At 36.2% G+C, this 13,775-nt stretch overlaps 2 protein-coding genes across 3 annotated transcripts in view; one reads left to right on the forward strand and one right to left on the reverse strand.

Annotated features, from left to right (window-relative positions):
• The window catches only part of pch2 (pachytene checkpoint 2 protein), a 171,623-nt gene extending 164,559 nt beyond the window's left edge, over positions 1 to 7,064 (forward strand). For both annotated transcript variants that reach the window (XM_067145887.2, XM_067145888.2), the window contains 2 exons: positions 6,183 to 6,351; positions 6,597 to 7,064. In XM_067145887.2, coding sequence (XP_067001988.1) covers positions 6,183 to 6,351; positions 6,597 to 6,599 — 172 coding nt within the window. In that variant the 3' untranslated portion in view covers positions 6,600 to 7,064. The remainder of the gene's footprint in view (positions 1 to 6,182; positions 6,352 to 6,596) is intronic.
• Positions 1 to 13,775, reverse strand: part of Rift (Riboflavin transporter) — a 256,069-nt gene that overhangs the window by 40,297 nt on the left and 201,997 nt on the right. The window lies entirely within an intron of this gene.

The raw sequence follows: 13,775 nt of genomic DNA on the forward strand, positions 1-13,775 counted from the left end.
ATCTTTTGACTGGTTGTGTTATTTTAATGACAGCCATTTTTAACCAATAGAAAAATGGTTTCTTAATTCTTGCACCGGTTATTCTAATACTCAGTGAATGTTTAACAAGAAAACCTTTTATACATATGTTCTTACAAAATTAAAATTATGCTCTTGGACTTTTATGATTAGTGAAGCATTGGTTTTGTCCTCAAATTTAATCTGCTCGCACATGGTTTAATGTTTTTTAGGTTCAGAGGACTTTTATCAAGAGGACGTATTGTACTGTACCCAGGGGTAAATACCCTCTAGGACGATGCCTCCATTCCTGTATGAACGTCCGACTAACTCAGGGTTGGGCAGAGAGTGGGTTGGTTGTCGATTGGGTCAGGATAAAAAGTCGAAGTTCTACACCAAAATAGCAATCAATAACAGGAAATGGAGGTATAACACGAATGAGAAACAATCATAGGGGGTAAGATGGATTTATTAATAAATATCCCCGATCAAATCACACGAAAATAATAAAATCAAGAAAAATAAAATTTGTAAAAGAATGAACTCAAAGTATTGAAATAAGTCGAAATTAGAAACGTTAATTGAATGATTATACAAATTTGACATTAAAGAAAAGCAAGTTCAACAAAGAACATTTATATAAATCAAGACTGAATTTCTTCTTATAGTCCAATGTTTCTATTGTATGGCAACAAGTGTACGCAAACACTGCCATGTGGTATTTCCGTATGGAGTTTCACACTATCGCATCCCAACGATACGGTTTCAAAGTTAAGTTACTCCCGAGAGTCGCCGAAATTACAATTAAATAAAGTTACATTATACAGAAAAGTTACGACGAAAAGAAAAATAATTAAGACGCAATGGACGCTATGTAATTTATGCAAAATACTAGGGGCAAATCCTACACTATATTTACAACAATTCAAATAATCAAACTAAACATATATATACATCGGATATCGAGTAAAGTTTTAAATGCTACACTGCTTCTAATGTGAATCCCGGTTCACTACAAAAGATCTAGACAGAACTAGATAAACCAACAATATTTCAGCACTCGGGCTGTTCCCTTTAAAAACAACGAGACAAGGTATACAATCACAAATAACAATGTAAAAACCATCCTGTAAGGGAAAAACATATAAATAATCCTTGATATCATGAAGAAAGCAATGGGCAACATTGCCTCCTTCTGCTGCGTTTGAGCCCTCAACAGCGCTGTCATCCGTCATGTACTTCAGGGTAGATTACGAGCTGTAAAGAAATATTGAACTCCACTATGCTAAAGATTGGATTTTGTCTCCCGGGGCCGCCACAAGGAAATACTGTCTCCTTCGCACATACAGATAAACACAGGCCAGGAATCAGCTTGTCATGAGATAACGCCTTTCATCAGCTACACGGAAACTCATGTATATTCATTCCTTCTTAGCATGCTTGGGCCATTTAACAACATCAGACTCAATAGTCTGGAATTAACACTGTCCATTCTGATCACAATATACACTCAGAAGACACTAGGCAGGCACACACATCTGCACAATACTCTTTATCTTGTCAGGCATACAATCAGCCTGCACCAATACATTATAATTCAGCATGCAATTATTATCTCATTATTCCTCATGAATCCCACCGGCCTTTCCACATAATGAGACACAGTTCGAGTCCTTGGCAGACCATCAGGCAAACAGAATCCAACTTAACTTCAAAGATCTTATTTTAACGACGACGTTCTGCAGCTCCTTCTGGCAGCTTCTGTAAAACCATGCATCATGCAAAATAGCTATACCTGTCTCTCTGAATAACCGAAATAAAATAAACTCATACGTGTTTAACGTTGTATAAAAATGAACCTGTCGATCTAGCCCTTCTAGCATATATATAAGGAAAACTCGGAATATCCTACGCTAAGTAATATACACAAATAAACAACAACTGATCCTATCAATCCCTCATTTTCCCAAACATCTACTCATAAAGCAAAATGAAAATAAAATAAACATGCATTATTCTCGTATCCAAATCTATCATAGTAACAAAGTTAAACAAACACATGCCGTCAGGCTTACTTTACATGAAAATTAAAATTCTATCTACACTGCCCTAGTACCTTAACATAACTTACATATCATGCCATAAATAATACATGCGTCTTACTTTACATGACTCTTGGGAAACCAGGATAGCAGCTTACATCCCCACAGATTTAGGGATCTACTCCATGTTAATCACAGCATTAACATGTGTGAATGCACTTCCTTCCTCTGCAGGCGTATCCATCATCTTGCTGGAAAATAATCCACTGGAACACAGAAGACTATAGTTGATAATCTCTTCGCTGCTTAATGCTGCGAGCCGAAATACCCTTTCTTTTTACCAGATCAGCTAAACACACTGATTCACATATATATTACACACTTCACTTAAAGGGTAAAAATACAGTTTAAAAAGCAGCACACGATTCGGTACGGAAGTTCCACGCGAATACGCGCCCGTCGCGGAATAGTGAAACAATAGCACGTTTCCACTACACTTGTTACTCAGCGGTCACTGAAACACCATCTTTATCAATTGAAAGTAAACTCTGCCAAAATTATACTATTTCATTTACTTAAGTACAGTAAAATATTGCGACTGCACAATTTAAAGTATCAATGAGAACCAGTTACTATTGCTGGAATAACACCACGTTAATCACGATCACCAGTCACAGAGTTAATGCATCCGCACTGTTCAAATCTTTACCACAGAGATACAGAGTTAGTGCATCCTCACTGTTCAAATCTTTACCACGGACTGACGCTCTCCAGAGCTAAGGTTACTAAGGAGGCTTCGGTGACGCCAATAATACTGGGGTTCCCGGGTGTCTGAACCACCCACCAATCAGAGAGTTCGTCATATATGACACAATACTTATTGTAATATATTTACAAAACACAGCTCAAACACTAGCAAATCTCTTCCACCAATTTTTATAATACACTTCCAAATATATCTGACTTTAGAAACTGTGGAAAACCGATTACCTACAGAAACTGACATTATCCACAGAGCACGTTGGTCATCCTGGAATTTAGATTTGGCGCGGTGTAGCCTCCAAGTTTGCCAAATCCCTGAGTTCCCATTGGCTGAAATATCTTGCTTGGTCAGCATCTAATACACGTGTCGATCCTTGCCAACGCTTGGGTACGCTATCCTTTCTCACGGTCATACGGGAATATGAAGCAATATCCAGCGACTTACTGTCTTGCTCAACATCCGGTATCAACTATCTTGGGATACGATGCTTTAACATGTTAGACTGTAACTTTTATGAATAAATTTCACATATTTGGTCAAATAATATTCCAATTGTTATTATGGGCCGGCATGATATGGCTCAGTATATTCATAGTTTTAAGACAGTTGGTGCTATTTTTTAAGTTTAGGTCATAGGTTAATGTTTATGGATCCCGTTTTTAATTTGGTCTTGTCGGTTTTGTAAAATTTGTATGTACTTTATGCATTGTTTATTGTAACTTTGTCTATGTATATTTTTCTTATTTTTGGCTGATGATGATGCACACCAGCATCGAAACCGGTAATGAGTATAATAAAATGTTATAATTTTTCTTAAAACATTATATGGTATTGAATAGGTGGACATCTCTTGTTTCCATTAGACAACAAAGAACATGGCAAGGAAACGTTTACTGACAGCTTTAAATCCATCAAATAGAACTCGGGAGTTTTATTAGTTACAAACAGTTCACTTCGTGGGTAAATTCATGGACTGCGATTGGTAAAAAGAACAGAGTTGTCATACCATCATGTGTTGTCAACACCATAAGGAACACATTTCTGGAACCCGATGGCACCTATGTGGGCTTCAAGCTGTAAATGAAAAAATGAAATTAAAACAGTAGAATTATGTAAGAGTTTCCTAAGCTTGTTTGTATGATAAATATAGATAATGTATTATTTTGACATGGAGTATGGTACCACATTTATTGCTGTGAGAGAAATCGTGAGAAGTGCTTCTTGATCAGGTCGTCATTGGAAGGTCGAGGTATTAGAGCGATGTTTTTAGGCAGTGACAGATCCATTGCTTGATCTTCAGGTGAGGCTCTACTATAGTTAGTTTGCAAGAGATTTATTTTGTTCATTATTGCCTTCTTCCATCCATCGCTTGACGCTTCATATTTCTGTTTTATCACCCAGGCTCCTGTTGATTTTGAGTACTGAGTTTTGATACCAGCTTTCAATTTATTGATGTTCCAATTATAGTCCAATGCAGTAATCACTGACCTGAGCTTTAAGCCTCTGTACGAGAAATGAATTCTTTTAGGAGTGTATTTCAAACGAAGGTTGTGATAACTTTCTAGGCTTCTGGTGTGAACGTAGTGTTTTATATGTTCCACATCTTTTAAAAAAGGTTTGTCTAAAACTATTTTCTTCAAGGCTTCATATGAACTTGAATTTCCTTTAATGCACATTTTCTTTCTCTCTTCCTCCTCCATTAATGTATCGTGCTCACAGGCTTTCCATTCACTGTTTTCTAACCACTTATGCTCATTTTTTACGTGGTGCAAAATTGACGTAAATTTATCGATTAACACAGAACTGTTTTCATTACATGTTTGTGCTGCCCACCATAAATGATTATTTATACTGGCCTTCCACGCTTGAACTTCTGGATGATTTTTACCGAGAGCTTTCATCTTTTTCATTAGACTTTTTGATATGTGCCAAACATCAAATTCATGTTCAATATCAGGATACTGCGTTCTCAGTAAATACCTTACTCCTTTGTGTCTATCGGAAAGGAGGAGTTTTATATTACAATTTTCTTCCTGTACAATCTTCCTCATTGCGATTTCACACGCAGCCCTTTCAAGATCACATTTCACCATCACTCTCTGAACAAGTTCCAAATGAGCTATGCGGCCTGTATTTATATCCATTAGTGAATACACTAAATATTTGGCTGAAAATCCGGGAGAATCATACTGGCCATCTCCGGCTAACCAAATGGGTTTGGCATTGCTTTTCAAACAATCAATAACATTAGTCCTTTCTTGATCCCAAGTACCCTCCACTATTGGACCAGTTACTCTATGAATAATTCTATCATCTACAGTTCGTGACATCATATGTAAGTTAATGGACTTGCAGAATCAAACAGAATGTCTGACAACAATAATGCTGATGATATTAGGACATTTGCTTCCAGTTTCTTTCCTTCCATAGGTTGAGAATACCAACAGACTTTATTACCACAATCGCAAAGTGATTTTAAGCACAACATAGTCCCTTTAATGTAATGTGAAATGTTTTTCACTTTACTTTTACAAATGTAACAAATTTCAAAGAGTGTGAGCAAACTTGTCCCCGCTACAAAGAAATATGAACCTGTAATATGTACATCGTCCTGAGTGTGTTCGTTATCAGTATCTCTAATATAACTTTCACTGTCACTTTCATCTGGTTCATAGAAACTGTCATTCAACTGTTCTCCCATTACGTCACTGTTCAAGTCTGTGCCGGAAGTTGCAACGTCGAAGTATTTTCTAGCTATTTCACTTCCTAACTCACACTGTATTTCTACACTACATTCGTGTCTGTCTGGTGAAATATTTTCTCTCATATCATTCGGAACATTGTGTACATCATTATCGTTATCACTTCCGTTTAATACTGTGTCAACAAACTCCCTTCGTCTTTTAGCCTCATACCTTTCCGTCCTGCTCTTTTTAGTTTCTGACAAGTACTCCCACAGTGTATTTTGTGAAGTGGCTTCCGTATGAATTAGCATTCCTCCTTGAGAAGTATCTCCATCTGTCCTTAGTTCACCAGCCTACGGAGCGGCGCACAGCAAAAGCAAATATATAGTTGAACACTGTCCAAAACACTCTTTGATTCTGAGGCAACTTGATTTTTGTGTTGTGTTCTCCTTTAAACTGTCATTAGAAATGTGTTAATACATCCAAGTATAGATAAACTTGATGTTTAGAGGTATGACAGTGTACCTGTGCTGAAATATTTATATTGTGTTCTGTGTGTGTATTTTATTCAGAGAAAAAGTTTTTTTTAAATGTGTCACTTTATTTTGTTAGAATGGTTACATTCTTTCCCTACACTTCAACTTCCTGAAAGTGAATGGCATATGGTTAATGTGCTTATACTTGCTATGTCTTCAGGCAAAGCATAGGCTTGAGCGGACGGACATTACGGAAGATCCCTTTCTTAGCTCATGCCTACTTTCTACACACCACTCAGGTATCACTAGAGAAATTCATTGATGCTATGAAGAGGACAGTTACCAAGAACGTAACTGACTGTGAAAGTTTCAAGCGATCTGAATCAAAGGTAATTAATCTTTTTTCTGAATAAAATTCTATGTTATAGAATGTTGCATTTGGAATGAGATCTTATTGAAGCTTCAGCATAGTCTTCAATTTTGCTAAAAATTTCTTTCACCTCACTTCATTTGATTTATATATGTGAATTTGTTGTAAAATTCCAGTTACTCCATCCTGTTTCTTGTCCCTTATTCATTGCTTCATCCAGTAGATGAGAACTGTTATATGATTGAAATATTCTCTCATTTCCAGTGACAATCTAATCTGTGGGATCCTTGCTGAGAATAGTCGTTTGAGACTAGCCCAGCGTTAGTAAGTCTGATCATTAATGATTTTAATCTAGTTTATTTTCATCTTGCCAAACTGTACATATTGTATTATTGTAATGCATTTGTCTCCGCTGAGATTTTACCTGTAATTGGTCTCACTATGAACTGAGTGAAACACTGATTTATCATTTTGTATATATTGCTGAATTACTGTATGTATATACTTTATGACTGAAATATCAAGTATTTCTGCATTGTTGAACTGACTCATGAATTGATCAAATGTTCCCTGGTGATGTTGATCAGTACTGAATTATATTGTATTGTTAAAATATTAATAATATGTTTCCTGGAGATGTTGACTTCTTATATGTACATAAATTCACAGAATTCTTGTGTTTCATGGAAGATGTTAAACAGCTTTCTTAAAAATAAAGAATAAAGTATCTTATATTGTGTTCTTTATGTGGGTAAAGTCACAGAATTCGTGTGGTTCGTAGAGGATATACTACAGCCTTCTTTAAAAAAAAAAAAGATAAAGTATATAATTTGATTTGTATGGCAACTTTTCAGTTACAGTATTACATATATTACTCATTGTTAGAAAATTTGACTGTTTGAAATATTTATGCAATAGGAAGGACATGATGACTTTCATATTACAGAATGGGACTGAAACTGTCTTTACCCATCTTGATTTTTTTTTTTTTAAGCTTTACTGTATTCCGACGTGTAATAGAAGTAGAAAAGTAGTATCATAAAAATACAACTATTAATGTCTTAAATTTTTTCTCCATATATCACATCCTCATATACCTATCAACATTCAGTCTGCAAGCCTCTGTGAATAAAATGTAAGTGCCTCCTTAATCCTCATTATATTTTCCTCAGATGTTTTAGAAACTATTCACAGATTATTATTCACTTACACATTTCAATACTGTCATAAATGAAGTTTATTGCATGTATTTGCAGTGAAACCCTATATCATTTACACAGTATAACACGGCATATAGAACAGCAGCTTGATGTTTTGTCATATCCTCACCTGAGTATGAGCCTGCTGAGCAAAGGATCTTGTCATCTGTGAATTAAGTCGAGGTTGGATTTTAGGGGTTGGTTTCAAGAGGATAATTTGTGGACTTGGTTAAGTGTGATGTTAAGAATACCACTCGGATGTAATCCTCTGTATCCACATCTATGTACAATTTATATAATTGTAGAAAGCTTTCCTATTTTGACGATGATTCTTCTACTCTTGAAGGAGCTTCCAAGTTATCTACTGGTTATCTTTACATTTTATAAGTTAAAATGTTAACTTATGGACATACATTTCAGTGAACACATAAGACCAATAGAAAGGACAAATCCATTTAATAAGCATTTTTTTTGCTACTGCCTTTACGTTGCAAAGACACAGATAGGTCTTATGGCGACGATGGGATAGGAAAGGCCTAGGAGTTGGAAGGAAGCGGCCGCGGCCTTAATTAAGGTACAGCCCCACCCTTTGCCTGGTGTGAAAATGGGAAACCACAGAAAACCCTCTTCAGGGCTGCCGATAGTGGGATTCAAACCCATTATCTCCCGGATGCAAGTTCACAGCCGCTCGCCCCTAACCGCACGGCCAACTCGCCCAGTTTTTAATAGAGATGGGAGTTACATATCATAACACGATACTGTATCCTTTTCCATCAGTGTAAACTGTTCCAGAAATATTATGTTTCATCGGAGACCCTAATACAAAAGTAACTGTCTGAGCGAAACCAAGGGGAGGGTAGGTGGAACATTTGGCCATACATTTTAAGTATACGTACCAGAATACGGACTTTATAATGAAATTCATTTTATGCAATAACATACATCAGTTAAATAATTCTTATGGCCGGTTTCACCAAGCTTCGTTTATGAATTTAACTTTAACGATTCTTTATCGTCCATTTTTTCATTTCTTCGATGTCTGTTCACTTTGACAATCGTCAAACGAACGTCAAATTTGACGCAACAATTTTCAACCTTCAAAACATGACGATTCGTTTAAAATGGTGTGTCTGTGTTGTAAACACTGCAATGTTCAGTAGTAGTTGGAAAATAAAGAACTTTTTAAAAGTGTTTTAAGCATTTTGGCGTTTTACAGGAAGTGTTAAAGCATTTCACCAAAGTTATTTAGAAGATCACGAATGCGGGAGACAACTTTGATGCTGAATTACTGTATATAGAATTCCTGGTAAATCTGGGACCTGAACGTGCAATTCTTGACCGTAATGATCATTTCTTCTCAATGGATGACTTCAATTTCGTAACTAGGTACAGACTTTCCAAGAGGGTAGTACTGAAACTTTTAGAGCAAATTGAATATAGACTGGAATATCCTACTAATAGAAACCATCCATTAACACACATACAACTACTTTTAACTCTACATTTTTATGCTACTGGTTCTTTTCAATTGGTACTAGCAGATGTGAATAGGGTATCTAAATCAACAATTTGTCGCTATATTAAGAAAGTTTCTGCAGCATTTGTTTCCTTGAGACAGTTTTCCTGAAGGTGATGAAGCTCGTTCAGTTATTCGCGATTTTTATACGATAAGTAACTTCCCTGGAGCAATAGGCGCCATCGACTGTACACATTTACCTGTACTATCTCCTGGTGAGCATAATAGAGAGTTTTCCACAACAGGAAGTCCTATTTCTCAATGAATGTACGGATTATTTGTGATGCTAATTTATTAAGAAGGAATACTGTTGCTAGATGGCCTGGATCAGTTCATGACAGTTTTATTTTTGATAATTCTGAAATAAGAATGAAATTTGAGACTGGAAGAATCCAAGAAGGACATCTCCTAGGGCAGGGATGGTGAACCTATGCCACGCGTGTCATTAGGTGACACGTGAACACGATTTCGGTGGCACACCACATGCGCACATTAAAATTTGTATGTACGTTTTGTACTGTAGACTATAGGTACCTCAGGCATCGTATAGTCATAGTGTTTCAGGTTTAAGAAATACATACTGAAAATCTAAATTCTAGTTCCATTCGGACGTGCATTATGCCAACACTGCAACACTAATAGGTCAGGAAGTCAAAAGAAATAAATGTCAGATGCGGCCGACGAGCCATTCGCTCACCCACATCAGTGAATTAGTGAAGTTTGGCTTGTATGTGGTTGCCAGCATTGCGCAATCATTCTTAGTGAGTGACTGTTTATTGTTTTGAATTTTGTAAGACAAATAGTTGCAAAGAAATTATCCCAATTTCGAAATTTGGAGAAACTATCGCACTTTATTTCAAAACCTCATGTTGCACAAATGAGTCTCTTTTCTAAGTGGTTAGACATTGGTAGTTTAGAAATGAAGTTGACTGAATTTTAAGAAAGCATTTATGGGTGAAAATTTCGTACAACTTGATGAAGCATTAGTGAAAATCTAGTGTGCTGTTCATTATGAATACTCTCTCCAGAAGCCGGAGAACTTAATACTTGAACAGTGGAACATCTTCCCACAAAAGTTTTCGGCGCTACTTACTTTGTTTGGGTCATCTTACGTCTGCAAGCAGCTAATTTCTACTATGAATGTTATGAAGACAAGTTATGAAACTAACATAAATGACGTAGCTACGACGTATTTTTGCAGTATTGGAAAAATACGACCACAAAACATGCAATCACATGTCAAAATCAAAAAATCAAAATCTCTTTATTTGCAAATGAGGTGTCTACCTTGGTGGCAAATGGTACACTAAAATACATTATTGTCAAGCACTAAATATTAAATTAACAAGAGAAGAAAATTTTTCCTATAATACAATATTATACAATTTATGCTAACAATGTTTTCTATTAAACACACAGCTCATCCTTAATAAATTTATATTGTTTACAAAATTCTACTTATAATATCTCCTGTACTACTTACAAATATAGTCAACTGATATACAGTGTGTGGAATTACTTCAAATGATACTATACAACTGGTATAACATTAATATTTACATTGCATTTATTTATTTATTTACTTTTTTTTTTTTTTTTTTTTTACCCGTTCTGGATCCTAAGTAGCATAACGACCTGCTGCGTCTTAACCAGAGCCCCTTTTGCCACCACTTTTCAGAGTTCCTGAAGGGCCTTCACAGCTACCGTAGCGGTCCCAGGGCCCTCGAAGTCCCCACTGTACTTCACCCCTACAGGCAGTCCCCTACTTTGGCTGTCCAAACTCCTTAGACCAGGGGATGGAATTAATTTATTCACACATATTTTTTTTTTTTTTTACAATAACCTGCACTGGTCGAATGCCCTCTAACACTTCATTTATTTTCTCTGTTGCTGTTTATTCTCTTCTTGAATATCTGTACAGATTTTGGAAAAGGATCAAACACTACCCCTGGTAAACTGTTCCACTCCTTCACACCCTTCCCAATGAATGAAAATTTACCCCAATCGCTTCTGCTAAAATTCCTTCTAATTTTATATTTGTGGTCAGTCCTGCCGATATAATTATTTTCCAACTGAAGCCTCTCACGGATATCTCTCCATGCTCCTTCTCCTGTATAGGCTCTATATAATCCTGTAAGTCTAGTTTTCTCCCTTCTCTTACTTAAAGTTTCCCACCCAAGTTCCTTTAACATTTCTGATACACTACTCTTTCTCCTGAAATCCCCTGTTACAAATCTTGCTGCTTTCCTCTGCACACTATCTATTTCTTTTATTAGGTATTCTTGGTGAGGATCCCAAACACTGTTTGCATATTCCAATAATGGACGAACCATACTCAAGTAACTTTTTTCTTTTAATTCTTTGTTGCATCCTTTAAGTAGTCTCATTATGACATGTAATGATCTGTATGCTTTCCCAACAATGTCATCAATATGACCCTTCCAGTGCAAATTACTTTCAAATCTCACACCTAAGTATTTGCACTTGCCATCTTTTGGGATAACTACCTCATCCAAAGTATATTCAAATTCAGTTTTAAAGCTCCTGTTTGTAAAAGTTGTAACAGTTGATTTGCCTCCATTAACCTTCATATTATTTTCTTCAACCCATTGTTGGATACTTTCAAGGTCCCTTTGTAATTCTGAACAATCCTCAATGTTGTTTATTTCTCTATAAACAATTATGTCATCTGCATACAATCTTATTTTTGATGTTATATTGTTCCCTAAATCATTCGCGTATATTAAGAAAAGTAACGGACCGATTATACTACCCTGTGCAATTCCCTTCCAAACTTTCTCTTCCTGAGATACATTATTTCCTACTTTGACTTTCTGAACCCTTGAATTTAGAAATGCTTTTATCCAACGTGTAACCCTTACGTCCAATCCTATTCCCTCCAATTTCTTTAATAATATTCCATGTTCCACTCTATCAAAGGCTTTGGAAAGATCTATGGCTATGCAATCTAACTGACCTCCTGAATCCAACTGATCTGATATGTCCTGCTGAAATCCCACCAGTTGTGCCTCACAAGAAAATTTCTTTCTAAATCCATACTGGCTCCTCATGAACCAATTTTTATCATCACATATCCCTCTGATGTACTTCGATATTAAACTCTCCAGAATTTTACAAACTATACTGGTCAGGCTGATTGGTCTGTAGTTCTCCGGTTTCCTTTTATCACCCTTTCCTTTATAAATTGGTATTATTATAGATTCCTTCCATTCCTTTGGTATTACACCATTATTTATGACATAGTCAAAGAGAAATTTTAAATAAAGCACTATGTACCACCCCATTGTCTTTAATACCTCCCCAGTAATTTGATCACTTCCTGCAGCTTTTCCTTGCTGAAGCAGTTGGATTTCTCTGAAAATATCTTCGTTTGTGAATGAGAAGCTTCTTGTTTCCCTCTGTCTCTCTCCCTCTCTATCGTCTGTTTCGGTTTCCAACTCTTGACAATCATCTACTGAATCTCTAAATTCCCTACTAAATAGGTTTGTTTTCTCAGTATCTGTTAAATAGTGTTCACCCCCTTCTCCCACCATTGTAGGAATTTGGATACCTTTTCCTTTTTGATTCCTGATATATGAATACAGCTTTTCCCATTTCCCTTTGTGGTCATTACCCTCTTGAAGTATGCCATTCATATAATTCTCTTTTGCTCCCTTTTTCACTCTATTCAGTTCCCTCATTAGCTGTTTTCTAGTTTCTCTACTCTCCCTACCCTCTTTGATTTTCCTGTTTACTATTCTACATTTTCTTTTTAATTTTCTTATTTCCCTTGTATAATAAACAGGGTCTGAGGTCATTTTACCCTTCTTAACAGGTACAAATCTCTTCTCTCCTTCCCAAATAATTCCTTTAAATTTAGCCCAAAGTGTATCCACGTTACTCCCTTCACTTATCCAACAACTGAATTGTGATTTAAGGTAAGTCCCAAATTCATCAACTTTAGTTTTTCTGTACAATTTCTTGTCTTGTGTAACCCTCTTATTAAGCCTTTTTGGTACGAGTCCTACATCCATTATTACAGCCTTATGGTCTCCTATTCCTTCAATTACCTCAGTTTTATCAACAATTTCCCATGGTTTAACCAAGAATACATCTAGTAAGTTATTGAGACGAGTCGGTTCTTGTACTACTTGTGTAAATCCTCCCTCCCAAATTAACTTATTTGCCAGTTTCTGTTCATGGGCTTCACTTGCAGCTCCTTTCCATTCAACTTCAGGCAAATTTAGATCTCCCCCAATTATTACCATATCATTATTATTGTTTTTACGAGTATAATCTATTATTTTTTCAAAGATTTCCATGTCTCTTTCCTCTCTTCCAGGCCTGTATATTCCTATAATTCCCACCTCCTTCATATTATCACAAACTAAATTTATCCCTAATATTTCATCCCTTTCATCGGTAAACCATTCATGTGAACAGTAAGTTTCCTTCACCAGAATAAACACCCCCCTCCCTTTTTATCTCCTCGGTCTCTACGATAGACTGTGTACCCATCTGGAAATACTTCTCTATTACCCACCCCTTCTTTCAACCACGATTCCACTCCTATCACCACATCAGTCTCATAAGTTTCCATCAATGTACCGAATTTTAATTGTTTATTTACTACACTTTGACAGTTTACCAAGAGCAATCTCAGACCCCCTTCCTCCCTAAAACTTGACTGTTGCAATTGGGTAACTTGAAATTCCTTACTATCCTGAG

The sequence above is a fragment of the Anabrus simplex genome, chromosome 4 (assembly GCF_040414725.1).
Source record: "Anabrus simplex isolate iqAnaSimp1 chromosome 4, ASM4041472v1, whole genome shotgun sequence".
NCBI lineage: Eukaryota > Metazoa > Arthropoda > Insecta > Orthoptera > Tettigoniidae > Anabrus > Anabrus simplex.